The 18,808-nt window shown below is 39.5% G+C and overlaps 1 protein-coding gene across 1 annotated transcript in view; it reads left to right on the plus strand.

Moving 5' to 3' along the window:
* The window catches only part of LOC104157298 (prostatic acid phosphatase-like), a 13,393-nt gene extending 2,309 nt beyond the window's left edge, over nucleotides 1-11,084 (plus strand). The window contains exons 3-10 of the mRNA XM_009694584.1: nucleotides 1,824-1,910; nucleotides 2,546-2,698; nucleotides 4,205-4,303; nucleotides 5,433-5,528; nucleotides 7,985-8,117; nucleotides 9,382-9,464; nucleotides 10,348-10,454; nucleotides 10,928-11,084. Coding sequence (XP_009692886.1) covers nucleotides 1,824-1,910; nucleotides 2,546-2,698; nucleotides 4,205-4,303; nucleotides 5,433-5,528; nucleotides 7,985-8,117; nucleotides 9,382-9,464; nucleotides 10,348-10,454; nucleotides 10,928-11,084 — 915 coding nt within the window. The remainder of the gene's footprint in view (nucleotides 1-1,823; nucleotides 1,911-2,545; nucleotides 2,699-4,204; nucleotides 4,304-5,432; nucleotides 5,529-7,984; nucleotides 8,118-9,381; nucleotides 9,465-10,347; nucleotides 10,455-10,927) is intronic.
* Nucleotides 11,085-18,808: the final 7,724 nt, after the last annotated feature.

Genomic DNA, 18,808 nt, shown 5'->3' on the forward strand with positions numbered 1-18,808 from the left:
TGCTCCATTCCCACCAGCAGTACCCACTCTATCTGTGCTTTGTTCCTTTTTGCCCAAGATACGTTGTTTGGATGGAAAAAGTCTACTAGTTATTTGCCCAGGATTCTGGGAACCAGGCAGCCTCACTGAAGTAGTTTAGATGTGCCAAAAGTCTGGATATCCCGGATAAATGGCAGGCAGACTGTGAGGTGTGTGTCTCCGTTAGGCAGCCGGAGAGTAAGTTTGCTCACAGGCCTGATGTCCAGCAGGTCCAGCACAACGCACGTGTTCCTCTCTCCTAGGGGAACTAGTCTCTCACCAGGACTCCACCAAAATCAGAACGGAGCAAACTCCCTGAGGGGTTCCTCTCCCTCGCCACTCTTGGGAGGCCAGACTGATTGCCAATGCAAAGTCAGGCCTGTTTCCTCTCTCTCACGTCACCTCCCTTGAAGAAACAGGAGTCACAGACCAGCTCCCCATGCTGTAACTCAGCTGTGACCCAACCGTTACACACCCCCCGGCCCCGCCAGTGCAGCTCTACACGCCAGCTTGCCCCAGGGCACAGAAGGCTTCAAGGCCCAGGTGTCAGGATTTCACAACACACGTATTAAGTACGTTGTGTTGAAGCCTAAGCCAAGCAGATACCCTAGGAAACTGGATGCACAATTCCAGCAACAGAAAGAGGTGATCACACACACACACACAGTGTGGGCCACATCTGGCACTCTGGATACAACCCTGAGTAACTTGGTCTGACCTCATAGCCGACTGCTTTGAACAGCAGGTTGGACTAGGGACCTCCTGAGGTCCCTTTCAACCTGAATCATCCGATGATCCTATGACTTAGAAAACGACTTTAGGAAGCAATGAGCAATCACTGTACTTGAGATCCCAGTGCAGAGTAATGATTACATAAGCAAAGTGGAATATATTTCCGTTTAGGCCAGGAAACAGCAAGTACAAGTAGAAAGATGACAATATTGAGACATTGCATGCCTTGTGTTTACAAAATTATGTTGGTAAGTTGGAAAATCTTCAGCAGAGCTACTAAAATGCTGAGGCTGGAAAACTCGTTTTGCTGTGAGAGTAGAGAATTGTCATCTATTTAGTTCAACACAGAAATTAAGTGACTTGATTCCATCTTATTGATTATTATCTTACTCGGAACAAGAGATGTGATGGTAAAGAATGTGTCCTGCAAAAGCATAACAAGATCCAGTGGCTGAAAGCTGGGGACATAGGCAAAAACCAAGAATCAAATGTTTCAGACTGTTGATAATAATTAGCCATTGCAGCAAAATACTTGAAGGCTTGGAGGAGTTTTACTGGAAGTCTTCTATTCAGGATCTTCTGTCTTCCTGAAAAATAAGATCTTGCTCAAGCTAAAACTGCAGCCTCCACGTGGAATCACTGGTGATACTCTGTGGGATTCATATCCTGGATATGTCTTCATGGACAGGTGGTTGCTCCATCTGCACTCCCAGTTAATCAGCTGTGAGCCAGCGATACAACAGAAACTAGACAGACGGTGTTGGGACATCTCTATGCCTGCTTTAAGTCACCCTGCCCCTCAACCAGTCTTACTAGCTTGGATAAACATACACATAGCTTTCCGCAGAGCAAAATGCAAAACTGCATCCATCAAGAAGACATATCTAATATTATCCAGTACTGTAAACACAGCAACTTCATTGCTTTTTTCTCCCATCTCCTTTCCTCCTTCACTTTAGAAAGGAAAAAGGTCTTCATCAAAATAATATGAAACATTATCTCGTTTTTTGGTCGTAGGAATGGATGCACAGCACACTTATTGAACCTCTTACGCTATTCTGTTCCTTCTACAGCTTGGCATACAGCAACAGTACGAGCTTGGCCAGTACATGCGAAGGAGATACTCTTACTTCCTGAGTGTTGTATACAAGCAGTGTGAGGCAAGTACCGGATCTGGGAGGGAGGATGTTTTTCATCGATGTTAATGGGCCTTCCTGAACGCGTGAGAGTCTCAACCTGGTGCGGTTAGAGAAAACTTAATACCCATTGAACTCAACGTAATGTCAATGTATCCCTGAAACTGTGGCTCAACTTTTATTCAGGCTCGTGGTTAACTGAAAAACATGTGAAAGGCTTTTTAGGCTGTCTATCAGGTTCAGATGCCTCACCGCTGCATGGCAGAGTATCTATGTCGGGTATCTCCAATGCTACATTTCCAGCTGGAGTGCAGATGCAGTTTAGTTTTCGTTTAGGGTCCAGCTGTTCAGCACATACACAACGTCCCAAAGCTTAGAGGGTCAATGGGAGTCCGTCTTGTGCTTTTCACTAGGACTCCTAAGGGAAATGCTACCGTGTTGCAGCTCCCTTGTCCAACAAAATTTTATTCCAAGGCCATATTCCAGCTTCACTCTTTCTCCCTCCTCCTTCTTTCTCACGGTTCTTCTTCACCCCACTCCATTTTAATGACAGCTTCCCCAGCACAGTACCAGTCCCATTCTTTCCTACCAAGAGAAAAAAAAACAGGGGAAATGACTTTCAAAATATTTTCCTTTTCTTTTTTTTTCCCTTGCTTCAGATTTATGTTCAAAGCACTGACTGTGATCACACACTTATGAGCGCTCAGGCAAGTCTTGCTGGGCTGTACCCACCAACACAGGGCCAGATTTGGAACCCCAACATCTTTTGGCAGCCAATTCCAGTTCACACGGTGCCACTGTCACATGATAATGTGAGTATAAACTAGGGGCATTTGCTTTCACTTAATCATCAGTAAAATACCAAGGATATGAGATGAAGGGGCAGGATGAAAGGCATGGTAAAGGCAATAAAAACTGTATTATCTTACAAGCACTGTGCAGAGAGGCCTAATAAGCTGAGTAGAAATATTGTCAAGAGTTTCCACAGGAATGGACTTACATATCAGAGACCTGGAGTTAACAAAAAAAGAAGATAAACAGAAGTCCTAGTTACACAGAAAAATAATTACCCTATAATGTGAGTAAATCACTATAGAAGTAGATTAATCCTGAACTTATCACAAACATGACTTACTTTGTTTGAGAAGAGGAAACATACCTATTCTTACTAGTGCTTTGACATTTCTTAGTCCACAGCCAACGGAAAAGACGAAAGAATTATTCCGGGACTTTCATTACAGTGAGAATTGAGTCGCAAGGTTGTTTTTCCTGCACTTTGAAGGACAGTGTGCGCACTTTGAGGGTTGGTGGAAAAAGCAAAAGGGAAAAGGAAGGAGGACTCAGAGCTTTAAGAGCATGAGTTCATAGGGCAATATATTTATTCATCTCCCTTCCTCAACTCCTCACCTTGGAGCTCTAAGGGATTGTGTGGATAGCAGCTCTGTAGCCTGCACATGCTTGTCCTGGCGGGTAAAGCTGGGCAGCTGAGTGGAACTGGTATTTCCCATTTGTGCAAAAACCTATAGTAAAAAAAATAGGAAAGATCAGAAGTGTACAGTATGAGTCCCAGTTTGGGAGAGGAGATTTGCACATGTGATGTAAGATAAATTGTGTGGGCTTACAAGTCTAGTTAACACAGTCTGTGATGATAGGGGAATTGGGTTAAATAGGTCCCGCAGCAACAGTTCTCACCTCGGGGTGATGTGAGCATAAAGGTGGAGGATATGGAGACGTGTCTGTTCCTGTTCGTGCACAAAGTCAGAAGCCGCTTCTGACACTGTCACAGATGGTGGTACCCCAGCAAACAGTCAAGAATACCTGGCCAGTATCAACACGACTAACAAACGCAACAAGCAGGTGCTGCACCTCATTCACAACTAGGGGAACAAGTAAGTTTATTCAAACAAATCATAACGTTATGAACATGTACACATTTTTCACACTTTTTTCAACTATTTGCGTTTTAACTCTATTCATCTTTATTACATATACAGGCTGGGGAATCCAAGCACAAAGCAGTTTGTCAGGGCTTACGTTAGTCTTCTGTGGAGGGACACATCTCGTCTTGTGTAAATGAATCCTTGAACTTTGAACTACCAGCTACTACTCCTCTGAACATTTAAAGATTATATATAAGTAGTCATCAGTATGACTCTTACAGTCCTGAAGATGAATATCCTTGAAAACTACATTCCCAAATTATTTTTCAGCTTGTCCTAACCAGTGCAGCCAATCAGAACCACAATCCTGCAAGGGTACATTGAATTGCAGAACAAGAAGCAGCTTGCCTAACTAGTGTTTTGCAATTTTCTTTTCAGTTGCTGTACTTACCTTTCTCACACTGCCCAAAATACAATGAGCTTCTGAGAGAAACCTTTGCAACAAGGGATTTCCAAAGGCAACTCAAGCAGTACAGGGTAAAGTATTTTCAGTTCTGGAAATCTAATTAAAATGTACCACTTCTGTCAACATTATCTAACAGGTAGGTTTAAAAAATGTCAGTCAATATGGTCCTCCTAGATCTCTCACCTTCACAATGGGTATAGGAAACATACCCAAAATCCAATTACAATATAGATCCAGCTGGACTGGGCTATTCCCATCAATTGAAAATTGCGAGTCATAGAAAAGATAAATTGACTACCTTGCAAAAAAAAAAAATAGTCTGCCTACCTTTTAGGAGAGCAGACAAAACAAAAACTCAGATCAAATCAGTGCCAATACCTCTCAAATAACTGCAATACCTCTCTCTCTGTTCACTCCCATGTAAAGCAACTCCTCTGATGTCTCTGTCTATATAATTCCCTGCTAGTTCAGATTCCTCTTCCACCACAAAACCCTCACAGCTCAATTCCCCAGATTTTCTGTAACAGCCTCAGTGCTTTCCTCAAGTACCTGTTCAAGTTTCACAACCAAAGTCTTCATTCAGGTGCTCACTTACGTTTTGTTCTTGCCTCTGCAAGGTATCGTTTCCTTCCTTTCTTCACCATCAAAATCTTTGCCATGAGTATGTAATCACTTGCCTATTCTGCCGCAACCTTCTTCTTCACAGGCTTATTCAAAATGACACTACCAAACTCACTCAGTTTTCTACAATCATTAACCCCTGATCTCTGCCATCTATCTGTGGTTCTGCATCAGGGTATTATATGCAAGTGAATAATGACTGCCACTTTTATCAAATTTACATCATACCTCCCTTCTGCTCAGTACCAACATCAGAATAATTCTGTTTATCACACTTCCTTTAAGCACTTTTTGGATTTCTGCCAGACTTCCTCATATATCTGTGTGTCCTCTACTGTACGCCCTTCCGAACATTTCTACCAAGCATAAACCACCACCATACTTCAAATCTGAACTCAGTTCACCAGCCTCGTCTAGATGAATAGGCCAACTTCTGTTACCACTAGGCAATGGTTTATTGCTTAAGTGCAAAGTGGAAGACTATCTTGTTTCTCAAAATTACTATGTACTAGTCTGGCAGCATGTAGAAATGATGGAAAAAGGTGGTGTGTACTACAAGTTTGCTTTTTTGTATTCCAGCCATTTCTGAAGTTTTTAGCAACTCACACAGGATACCGATTGAAGAAGTTGAACACTGAAAGAATTTGGAAGCTCTCTGACACTTTAGAATATGAGGTAAATAATATAAAGAAAATTCCCAAAGTCTTCTATAAATACTTACACTTCCTCAGAACTGGCTTTAGATCTTATTTCTATTGTTTGCAAGACATCAAAAGAAGGTAAGTCTGTGCTTCCAAACATTTTTGAACCACAGATTCTTTTCAGCTTCTTCCCCAGAAACCCTCACCTAGCATCAAACTCGCAACTGAAAATCCTACAAAGGCACAATGTGAGGCTGCTGTGGGTCTTCCATCACTACAAGGAACACAAACCAATGGCCTACCAAATTCAAGATCCTGTCAGTGACTGCATAGGGAGAATTAGGCAAAAGCATACCTTTAGATAAAATTGTCTTGTTACTCCTCCAAACCCCATCGCAGAGAGACACAGGAATAAAATACGTTGTTGGCAAGGAAACATAAGCATCCTTCTACAAAGACTTTACGCAAATTGTATAAGCAAGAGAAGTTATTTGCATATGGACAGTAGTGGTCAGAGTATTTTCAGGAATTACGCAGCCATTGGAATGACACAAATGGCTATTTCTGCGAGTTTGGGAGCCTGTTCTAAGCAAAGGAACTAGGCACATCACAGAGAAGCACAGATTTTATAACAGAAAGGGTACTGTGGTGCCCAACTGACATGGGTATCTGGGTCCTATAGTCTGGTACCTCTGACTGGGATTTGAAAAAATCCTGAGTGACATTAATTTAGCAGCAAGCCCCACTTCATGTCACTTCAAAGTCTAGACTTATCTCAGCTGAAGCAAGCGAAAATTGTGGAGTCTTCTGTTCAAAACTTATTGTTGCAGGCAGCTTTCACTACAATATGCTTTAATGCATCGGTATTTTTAAACTCAAATATTAATGATAAATTGGTCATCAGTACTGGGATATCCCCTAGAAAACAGGCAGTTTTAAGGTGGATTTCACAAGGAACATGTAATCCTTGGGTGTGATGCTAATGAGTTTACCTTCTGTCCTGCAGTTTCTGCAAAGGTCCAACTTTGGTCAAAGCAGTCTTGAACAGAATGTTAGCCAGGCCCTTAAGTTAAATGAAATGTTAACATGTTGGGACATCTCACTATAATTTCAGTGAGGTCAGCCTTCCATATTTCCAAATGCAGGATAGCTCAGGACCACAACTTTTTATTTCAATTGTTGTAACATACTGAGAAACTTGTGTCACCAGGGAAATGTGCAAAATTGATGGGTCCCACCAGGGATCTAGCTAAATGCTGGAAGACAAAACCAATGAGTTGGGTTTTTTCTTCCAGTGTTAGATTTGATGAGCTTTGGTCTTTCATACTGCTCAGAGAAGACTCTGGGAGTGTCGATTAAGACATCGGCCATAAAAGTCACTCTCACCCTTTCAAGTATACAAAGAGAGATTTCTTACATAGTTTTTTTAAACACAATTCATGAAACTACAGTAGCATGCATCTCTCCATATTTGTTGCTTTTGGCCGTCATCTGGCTTTCAGACTACTTGGAGACTACAGTGTTTGCTTGCCTACGGCACTGTCTTAAACAGTGCGCAACCAGCCAATTCTTTCCTCAAGACACAAATCACATTTATTAAAAGAGAAAGTGATACACTGCAACCTGAGCTGGTTTAAACTAACATCTTCTATTGTTTCACTTGTTTAAACAAATCCTGTAAGTAGCTGGCATTTTCCTTAGAACTCGTCGTTACAAGAACACTCCCTCTGGTGAGCTCAGTCCAATGGCTGATGTTCACAGAGGTTATAGGGCACTAAAGGAAAGATACCAACCTTGTTTAAACAGGAATTTGGGGTAGTGAAAACCAGGAGTGTTGGGTGTATCTTGCCTTCTCACAGTTGTGACCATTAATATATATCTCGGGCTGCACCCCCAAGGGAAGACTAATCCATTCCACGTTAGCTTGAGGACTGTGTCAGTATCCAATAGACCTGGTATAAGTAGGTATGAATTCCATCTATATATCTAATCCCTGTACATATACCTCATACTCCGGTACACCCGAATTACAGCTATACATATTCCTACTTGATCTCCAGATCTCACTCATATCTCAGAGCTGCCAGCCCTTAAAATCCTGACATCTATATAGGATTTGTTTCAGTAAAGATCTCAGGATATATCCCAGTAGATGGCTGAAAGAGTCATAAAGTGAATTTTTTGCATCTGACAACTGCATTGGCAATTGGCATAAATAACGCCAGTTGCTTTTTGCATAATTTTTAGTATTATATTTCCTCTTCTTGCTGAACACTGCCCTTCAAATTTGTTTTAAGCAGTGTGATGCTATAAACAGGAATTCTACAACTGTCTAAATGTAAAATACAGTCATTATTTTATTATGAAGAGAAAATGTCACTTGAGTGAAACTTTCAGAATTTGTTCTGACAAGCATTTTGTGCCAGAACAAACAACAGTTAGCAGTAGGAATGAGTAAGAAAATCACCATGTTTTCTTTCTTCACCCTAGGATATTAACAATTACACTTTACCTGTTTGGGCTACTCATGGTGTCAGGACCAAGCTGATAAAGCTCTCAGAATTGTTACTGCAGGCGGAATTCGGGTTCCACAAACAAAACCAAAAATCACGTTTGCAGGGAGGTAAGCTGAACTCTTACCCCATTTAAAACCTAGAGTAGAATGAGAAAGAAGAAAGGGTATATAATAAACATTGCTACCGATTCCATAGTAGAACTATGAAAGATGCCTCGATGTGGATATTGGTGATCAGTCCTGAAAGATTTTGATTAACGGGAAGAGATATGGTGAGGACATGAATCATGAACATCCTAATCCAACATTATAAAGGAGGTATCATTTTGTATAAGAAATCCAAAGTAATACACAGATTCTTGCTGAACTGAATCAAGTCTGAATTTAATGTAAGCCACCATGCTTAACTTACTTAACAAAATAGTATTTGTAATAATCTCTAGATGGTAACTTTGTGCCTAACAGTCTTCATATTTTAGTACTCTCAGTAATTAACTCTCAGATTATTAAACTGCTTCTAAACTTTATTCTGCTCAGCAAATAGTAGCTGAAATTTAAAAATGGTTTATACCTGTTTAATCACTTGTTCTCCTCCATTCATCCACTGCCACCTTTTGGACCTTGTTTTTGTTTTGTATGGACACTGTACAGTCAGGCTCTGTGAGCTACAAGGGCAAATGACATATAAACATGGATCGATTTGTTTGCTTTTTTGGAGCTCCAGCTTACAAAAGTAAGGAAAAAGTTCAAACCTCTGCTCTTGCTTTACTAACAATTGCTGTTAAAAATATGCCAGTAGCTGAAGACAATACCCGTGTGTAATTCTGCTAGCACATACAGTTCTCATTTTAGGATTTTAATTTGTCAAGATTCCAACCTTATGCTAACATACTAGCACAGCCCTTGATTTAATTAATATAGTTTATCTTACAACTTTTCAGCAGTTAACATTAACAAAGTACAGAGAACCACATAATTTAAAGTGGCCCAGAGTCCAAAGGATATTGAGTGTTCCTCTTTCTTTTTCTCTGGAGATCAGGAAGTCAATGGCGCTACACACAAAAGAGGGCAGTATTCATTACCGTGCTCTTCTTGCACTGTTCTGCTGGCACAAAGCGGATGTGAATGCACTTTTTGAAGCTGTTGAGGCTATTAGGGTTCCCCGAAACATTTTACACAGAAGTAAAACAGGCCCACTGTTCCTATGAAAGATAGTATCAGAATTAACCAGCGCTTTTGCACAAATTACCTGTAAAATCAATGGAATAAACCTCGTCCATTTAAAGACAGATTGTGTTAAAACAGTAACAAGTGATACAGATGTTAACACAAGCATCCCTCTCATTGTCATTGCTTCCCCATTTTCTTTCAGGTATTCTTTTAAAAACTATTCTAAAGCATATCTCAGATGCTAGAAAGCCTTCACACCAGCGAAAAATGGTTATGTATTCTGCGGTGAGTCCTTTCTGTTTCTTTTATGCTCCCTTTCTGCAGTTATTAAATGCAGTGAAAGCCAGGAAACTTTATTCCCTTCATGAAATACAGCTACAAGCAGTTTTTATTTGGTTAACCTTAAATATCATTGGATTATTTTCATTCTTTAATAAACAGATACTACTTTGAAACCTGCAGCATTCCATTTTCCACCTGATGTCATGGCTTGTTTCATTGTAATATTGTTTTGATTGAGCAGAGAACTGGAAAAAACATGCCTCATGTTTTATTGAACCTCTGTCACAAAGATAATTTAGAAAAAAACCTCCTCCTTCCTGCATCTTTTTCAGATGCAAAAGGAAAGAAAAAAAGGAAAAATAAGTTAAAGATTGTTATTTTAGAAGGTCTTACAAAGGCATTTACTCAATCGTGACTTTATGCTTTTGTTTAGAATGTGCAAACACTGTCATTGGTGAAGGAAAATTTTGGTTTGCTCTCGGTAAAAAACTTCTGTTTCTAAACTGCAGTTAGATTATGATCCATCAGGGATATATCAGCCAAAGAGCTTACTCATCTGATCTTGAATACTGTTTACTTAATAGGCAAAACCACTAGTTCTTTTTAAAAGAAGTTTTAACAGCTTCTACTAACTTGGGTAAGAACTGCAAGGGACTAAGGCTTCTTAAATAGTTACGTATGTATACCTTATACTTGCAATATTTCAGTTTGTATAGCCGTAAAAGGACGGTATTTGCTCAACGTTGCAAAGAGCAGAGGCAAAGTATTAATGAGGCCACACAAGTAATGTCAAGTGGACAGATAATGTACTGGACATATTGTTAAATAATAGCTACACGCAATCATTTTCAATAGGCCTTTAATTAAGGGTTTCTTCTATTTACAGCACGCAGCCACTGTCGCTGCCTTACAGATGGCACTCCACGTCTTCAATGGGAAATTGCCTCCTTACAGTGCCTGTCATTTTTTTGAACTTTACCAGGAAAAAAATGGGCAAGTATCTGCAAGCTGTACTGCTAACACACACTTTTTTCTAAAAAGCAATTTACTGATACCCCAGACTAATTAAACTGGATACACAAGGTTCACTACGCAAGGAAAGGCTATAGACTGTTTTTAATTATTGTAATTGGACTCAATTTAGCAGTTATTGACAGGAGCAGAGTGACAGCACTGCAGCCTGAAAACCCTCTGTATATTGCTTCATGAGAGTTACGAGAGGTTTTACTCTACCCTTTTCACCTATTTAACTCCTTGACTCTCTACCAAGAAGACAAACTACATGCAAATTAGTGTTGACCGCCTCTTGTTAAAAAAGATCTCTTCAGAGTACTAATGATACATATTAACAGCCAGACAAATAAGCCGGCTAAAAGTTTGTCCCAAAGCACAATCACTACAACATGGAAAGGCTGTGTGGTTCTGCATACCTAACTTTGTTTTGACCCTTCTGTATTTTGAAACAGGCAATACACCATAGAAATGTACTATCGGAATAATTCTTTGAGAGATCCTCACCCCCTCACTCTCCCTGGCTGCAAATTTCGCTGTCCACTGGAGAGATTTACTGAGCTGGTCTCCCCAGTCCTAGTACACTATTGGACAAGAGAATGTAGGATGTAGGACATAAAAATAGGTAAGTGAAACGCTTTGGGCACATGTACCCAAAAGTAAGGTCAGGATTACATCTTCTGCCAAGAGCTCATTTGAAGTAACAATCATTTTCTTAAGGGTCTGGTTTGAAATGAAAAATATGCAGATCCAATAAGACAATCATACCCATGGCCATAATTTCTACTCCATTGATACATTCATCTATTTTAACCCAACTTTCTGGTGAAATGAAATCGAGGTTGATTAGACTTTAGAGTACTATTCTTCATGGGTTTTTTGGTTTTAGTACAGTCAAAAAGACCTTCAGTTACTGAGGAAACAGATACAAATGCACTGAATTATAACGATTCACCTTATCTTCTCTAACTGTAGAGTATTTGTCCCAGCTGATTAACATCATCACGCATTCCCTTGATTTTAGGAGACATTTAAAGATCAAAACAGATGCATGTTGAATAGTACACCTGACTGGTACTTACCAGAATGTCAAACATATACAGACATATGCACGTTGACATATTAGCACATTCCCCAGTAGGTTGTCTGTAATTCCATATTAGGATGTCTAACTTTCCATTTTGACCACTGATGATATTTATGTTTGCAGAAAGAAGGAAGAGGAAGACAGAGAATTGCATCATCTCTCTTGTACCTAGCTCTACATTCCTTAAGGGAGATGAAAAGCCAACAGGCCCCAGGATTCAAAAGTGTCCCTGCTTTTGCAATCATCAAATGTTGTACTTAACGTTAAAAAAATCCCATATGGCTTTCTGAATCACTGATCTCAAGAAGAATTTGAAATGTCAGAGATTAGAAGAATGCAGGCAAGCCAACTCACCTGGGTACAAATAATTTCCTGTTAAATATCTTGAATCCATGAACAGAGTGAAGACAGTTTAGCCAGAATGAATGAATAAATAGCAACTAATGATTCACGAAATACATTTCTTTACTACATTAATTACTCACAAATTCTCAGGAAACATATCAGGAAATTACCACATTTAATTGCAAAAGGTAATTTGTCAGAGGAAGAGGGAGATTGGTTCTGATGGGGTCTTTTGCCAAGCAACTAAAACAGTCATAGAAGATTGTGATAAATACTTCATGTTTATACTGTGGTGCTCAGTAACCGAAGTTTTGTGGAATTTAGTTCCTCTCCTTCACAAAGCAAACTGTGTAACTGACAAAGTAAATAAGCAAAAAAATTATCTATCATATAACCAAAATTTGGCATTAATAAAGACACAAATATTTGGCCTTTAAGCTCAACAGAAAGACTGCACATTGTTTCAATTCTCCAATTTTGCTTAAGCAGAAGTTAAATGATGGTGTTCAGGCATTTTACACCAAGTCCAGCATCACTGCTCACGACTGCCTTCAGTAGTAATCCTGAGTGCTGAAAACACATGGACCACAAACGAGACTACAACCAAAACTGACGCTCCAATCAAAATATTTGTCATATTGACATATCAAAATTTGACATTTTCCTCTGTTTTATCCTGGTTCAGAATGTTTCCATCTCAGTAACTGTTGGGGCTAGATCCTAATTTTGGGACTCATAACCCTTTTCCTGTAGGCAGAAGTTTTAAACTCTCTGATGTGCATGAGTGGCACTTGGGAAAATGCCATGGCACGCTGCCCCATCGCCGGCACAGGGCTAAACCACTGTGCATCACCAATTCTCAGTGAATGCAGATAGGCCGGAACAGCTGATCTTTAACACCAGGAAGCTAAACCCAGCTGAAGAGTGATGCAAAGAGTTTACAGGTCACATTTACACCTAACATACACAGCTGCAACGTCACTGATTTCAGCTGTTTTCAGCTTTGTCAAAAATCATGTCAAACATTGTCCTTTGCTAATGCATATGTTAATACTTTGATTATACATGCATCAGAGCATTTGATGAATAGAAGGCCATAGATGTGATTTTTTTTTTTTTTTAAATGAAATCCAGGAGTGTGACTGAGCTCAAAAATTTACCTTACATAGCTATTCGACATGGAGACACCATTTCCCAAACATAGAGCTGTTTCCAGAAAACGTTTAATTGAAGTTTCATGGAGATGATTTATGTCCCCAGCACAGAGCAACACAGGGGTTAGGCAAGTCTCGCTGTTACACATCACACAAGAGGGTGGTATAAATCAGAGCCAAGTGCCTCCACATGATGATGATCACAGTGTGGACCATAGGAAGTGAAGACAGCTCAGCATATTTGGGAAGGAGAGAAAACATTTCTCTGTGCTCTTTTGGCTGTTCAGGAAGGTTTCAGTGTGGATTTGCTCACTATTTCCTCAGACTTTTCCTAATTCCATCAAAATGGAAGCAAATTTGTTAAGTCTTCTGCACTTCATCTGAGCTATCCACTTGTTGAGGTACTATTAACCGATTTGCCATGTTTATGGAGAATAAGGCCATATGCTAAGAACAATTCTGTCTTTTTGTCTTACCTTTAGGTGTTCCCTCCATGAGCTTCAGCATGATTAGCTTTATGAAACAACTCCTCCCACATTGCGATGTGTCTGCCATCTAACATTTCTCATTAACTTCCATCAGCATGACCAACAGTCTCCTGATGTCTATCAAAAGAAAACATTCCTCAGTACAATAAACCAAAATTATAGAAAGCGGTGACTTACCCTTCGTGAACATTCGCTTTATTGTATCAAGTGGTAAAACCCAAGTGCAATACAAAACCAGAGTAATTTTTCAAGTTCTATTCATTCCAAAGGAACTTTGGCAGAACTAATTCAAGGATGTAGCTGTAGTTATAGTGTTTCAAAGGGCTATAGCCTTAATTTACAGCAAAATACAGAAAATACAGCAAATTACAGAAAATACCTCTGAAGGAGTGTTGCCCTCTTTTGAAGAATGAGACAAGAACTTGCAGAATTGGTGAGGGAAGCAGTGCTTCAAAAGGAGCCCCCCAAAAGAGGAGTCATTCCAGGTCCTTATACTTTATTTTATTCAAGAAGTAATGCAGCCTTTTACACAAACAGTCCCCAGAAGCTACAAAAATAAAGATAATGGCTGTTTAGTTACCTAAGAGATGTCTGTCTTTTTCTTTTCTCTGTCTTACACATGCCCAAATATCCCACCTCTATACAGAAGTAAGGTGAGACTTATGGAAAGAATGGACCATGGATCTATACCTCAGAGAAGCCTACAAACTGCCAGGCTGGCTACCATGAAGACCTGGCAGGCAGCTGGCTGACCTGACAAGGCTTTCAGACATTAAGCCATTCTATCTCTTTCCAAAAAGACAACAAGGCTAAGCGTTAATTTGAAAAGAAAATAATTCGTGGTTTCAAGTTGCTTTTCAGACACCTTCCTTTTGTTATATTACCTTGATTGTACACTCTGATCTGATCATATAAAGTCTGTGCTTCAGGGAAGTCTGTAAGTCCATGCTGTTCTTGACATTAACAACAAAAAGATCCTGCTGGCAACACAAACATAAAAAAATCCAGAGCTACATGCTAGTTAAACCATACAAAAAGTGCTGGGCAATCCTTCACTAGTTACATTTTCTACTACTGCTATTGTGAAAACAGTTCGTGTTCTTACTACAAAAGCTAGATAAGATGCAACTAACTTCTGAAAATAGTGGACACTTCTTTGCTTGAAGAACCAGGCTTTTGTATTTTTTATTTTCTCACAGTGGATAGGACCTTTGTCAACAGCCTTGTTGCCTGCAGGTCATTTCAAAGAGAATCAGAGTAATAGATGAGATGCAGAAAATTTTGATATTCTAGCTTCTTTTCCTTGGACCGGGCTTTTAAAATGGATGCTAAGCCCATGAAATGTATATTCCTTTTTAGAACTACAGCACAAGCAGATAATTGCTACTCCATAAGCTACAAAAGAATCAAAAGATCCTTTTCCCCTCTAGCAAGAATCTAAGTTTCAGAATTCTCACTAAAAGCCCATTCTCTTCTCAGCAGGGCCCAAGCAACAATTCCTGTGCTTCCTAAGCCAGCATAGGAAACACAGTTCATCAATAAGAGCTGTAGTTAGATTTCACAGCAAAGGAGTTCAAAGACATACACAAAAATAAATTATCCCCTCTAGTGAAAAAAATGCAACCCCTTTTACCATAGCATCCAAACAAGGGTGAAAATGTTTTTCAACATCATGAGACAACCAGTTCTAGCTGCTTCTTAATGCAAAGAAGAACAAGGTGTTTTTTTCCGTATTACCTTAACATCCATAATGGACACCAGCAGAAAGTCTTCCTAGGTCTGGTAGCCCTCATAGGAGAGATAGTGCAGGCTAATTAAATGATTCGTCTCAAAACCACGCAGCTGTTCATCACACCTCCCTTAACAAGAAGTAATTAAAAAAAAATTTGCTAAAAGAAAACAAATAGAGATGAAAGTTTGGTATTAGACTTCTAACAAGACTGTAACCTTGGCTGCCAAAAACAAATCTATAGGCATTCTCTCTCCTATTCTGAACCTGTTCCTACTTCTCCTTTTTCTGAACTTGTGCCAACTTATGTGGCTTGAGTTGCTTCTATGGGTTTTTTTGCCATATACTTGGAAGTGGAAGTTCAAGATCTGTAAAGGTGGTCTCATTCTTCTCCTATCAAAGGCATAACTCTTCTGCTGGTTTCCTAGTTTGGACAAAGCTCACATAGAAAATGCAATACCAAGCTGAGACATTCTTCATGATTCTTGTTAGGCTCGAGTTCCCAGTTCCTCCTCTCCCAAATCCATCTCTCAAAAAATTTCAGAACTGCATGCAGACCCTTCTTCTGTCCCACAGATTTGTCTGGTATGGGGGATCATGGAGCTGGATCTTGGCCTCAGCACTTCAGTTCAGCTACGGAAGTGCATCCTAGCTGAGGCCACTGCTCACAGAACATCAATGGAAGGCCCCCCTTTTCCACCACATCATCAGACCATGTCTTCTTCCCTGCTACATGCCCCAGTGAATATACCTTCAACATTCTAATTTGTGTTGAGAAAAATTAAATTTCAAATTTAATTTCCAAATTAAGATATTTCTAAATTATTTTATTCCCCTCATCCCTATTCAACAGAACCTCCATCACACACATTCTTTACAATGTTTTTTGTTCTTAGGACTATCACTGTAGAAACACAGAAAGGAAGACTTCCTTTGTACCTTGCTTACTCCAAGGAAAAATAAACATCAATGTTCATTAAGTCTGAAGCCTCAAGCCCAGATGTTGTTGTATGAATATAAATTGGGGATGTCAGTGAATGAATAACAAAACACTCTAAACGATGTTTTTCTACAACTGCACCAGCTGACTCCGTTTGAAAAATCTGTCCCACAGACTTTTGCAGGTGTGAAACCATAAACAGTTTCATTTCATTTCAAAGAAATGACCAAAAAAAATACAGTTCAGCTTTGGAATTACTCAGAATGCAAAGGAAAAGGTGAGGTTTTTTCAGTCTCATGTTGTGAAAGCAGGATCACACAAACATGCAACTCCCTCCCTTCTTTCACAAATAATGCATAGACAGTCCAGTCATATTTTAAAGAAGACTTGCTGTAATACAATAACCTGAATAGTCATAGATGCTGTAATACAGGTGAGATGTAGCTCATGATATTCACTATTTTTTCCTGTCATACACTGAAACAACGTCAGCAAGATGGGGAATGAACAAGAGAAAAGTTACAGTAATTTGTGCTGCCTGGGAAATGTGGCACTGGACTGCCTGGACTATAATTCTCATTCTTTTCACCACCTCCTTTTCACTTTGGGTTATTTACTGAGCTGAGTTACTACCAAAAAAGAAAGAAAAAAAATCCCCAAACTCCACATAATTCACACATATGGATCAAGTTCATTGACTAAGTTTGATTTGCTTCACGGTAGTGCTACAAGTAGGTGTTCCTTCCTTTTACTTAGTGCTTAGGGTACTCATCTGAGATGTGGTACACACAAGTTCAATGCCTCCTGTACCAAAAGGATCTGACTCAACATCTTCCAGAAAATAAAATCACCACCAGGCTGCAGAGTTTCAGAGGGGAAAGTGAAGATGAATAGTGCTTTCTGTCTCTTTCTTACTGCCGTTCACTTTGTTTACGTATTTCCTGGTGTGCAAATTAGGCTTCTTATGTTCCAGGCAAATATCTCAATCATAAGACCAGAAAGAAATCCTCTGAGTGCCCTGTAACTGGGTGAATATTACAAATTTGGGACAAACTAAGAAATTATTAGAAGACACTGACTATACACGTTCTTCCCCCCGCCTGCCTTAGAATAGTAACTTTGTGCTTAGGGCATTTTCTCCTGTAGTGCAAGATACAGGTCCATGTCCTGTCAGCAGCCTACATAAGTTAATTCTTCCTGTGCCACAAATTAACTCCTTTGTCCCTTCCCACTCCCCACAACTGGGTGAAATCACCCCAACACAGGACTGCAAGACAGTCATTTGCTTTTGTTTTAAGTGCTTCGAAGCAGTGCTTGGAAAACGTGTAACTTTGTTTACTGAAATCAAAACTTCTTCTTCTCTTTCAAGCTCAAAAAAGCTTGAAAAAAAATGATTGCAGATAAATCCAAGCTAGGTTAAGTGTTGATGTGCAAATTCAGTCAGTGACAGAACCGGAGGTGTTTCCCTGTGTGAGCAGCCCGGTCCACCAGTGACGGCAGCAGTTTCATATCCAGCTGCCTCGACCGCAATGACTTCCACCCTTTCGGTGCGGAGGTTGTGCTCCACCAGCAGCAGTTATCTCAGGTAACCCTTGTGTACATTAAAGTATGGGTTCTTTTGCAACCAGTCCACTTCAAAGCCAATCTAGCTATGCGTGAGCAAGCTTTCAAGATAGGTACACACACTTAACATGGACAACTGTGTTTAAGCTAATTCTACTTAGTGCCACAACTTCATAACTAAAATATATGTCATTGAGCCAAATTAACATAAACACGATACAAATTTTTTAGGTCCACTTGCATTATAATGCTTGGACAACAGTAACTAGATTGATTTAGGAACGATTTTTTTTTTTATTTTGAAGCAACTTTTCCCAAAAAGAGTAAGGATTTAATTGTTTCAGAATATGATGAGTTCATAGCTGCCAAATGCACAGTAGAAATGGAGAAAATCCCAGGCAAGCAAGGACATGTCCAACTGAAACACATGCTACCAACATACCTCCAGAGTGCCTACAGGATTCCTACAGGACCCTGTCTTAACCACTATGGCACAGGAATGAGGGTATTCTTCCATTTTGGAATGTGTAGAGATTTATTTAAGATGTTGTGGTGCTCATTCTTTTGGGCATGAAATAATCTCACTAGCAAAGTATACATGCCAAAGGGAAGAGTGAAGCCATAGAAAGCAGAACTATTTATCATATGCTTGGTCTTGGATTGAAATATCATTTTTTAAGATATGTTGGCAAAGATTTTCTATAAAATGCAGTTATATATTTTCGAACATTCCTGAATGATGTCGTCCAGCACCACAAAAAAATTGAGTTTATGTCTAAAGTGAAGTTACTACAAGGGTTCCATAATAATGAGACTTCATTAGTCATAGTCACTCATCAAAGAAACACAATAAACCAGCAAATTTTATAAAAACTAATCAGTTATGAAATTCATGGTAAGGGCTTAGAGAGGACGAGAAAAAATTCTGACAGCCAACAAGGATTCCTTGATCCAAAAAGCTTAGGAATCACCTATCTAAAAAATTACATAGATAAAAAAAGTAGGACAGCCATTCTTGATTTTTGAGGCA

The sequence above is a fragment of the Cariama cristata genome, unplaced genomic scaffold (genome assembly GCF_000690535.1).
Source record: "Cariama cristata isolate BGI_N322 unplaced genomic scaffold, ASM69053v1 scaffold8752, whole genome shotgun sequence".
NCBI lineage: Eukaryota > Metazoa > Chordata > Aves > Cariamiformes > Cariamidae > Cariama > Cariama cristata.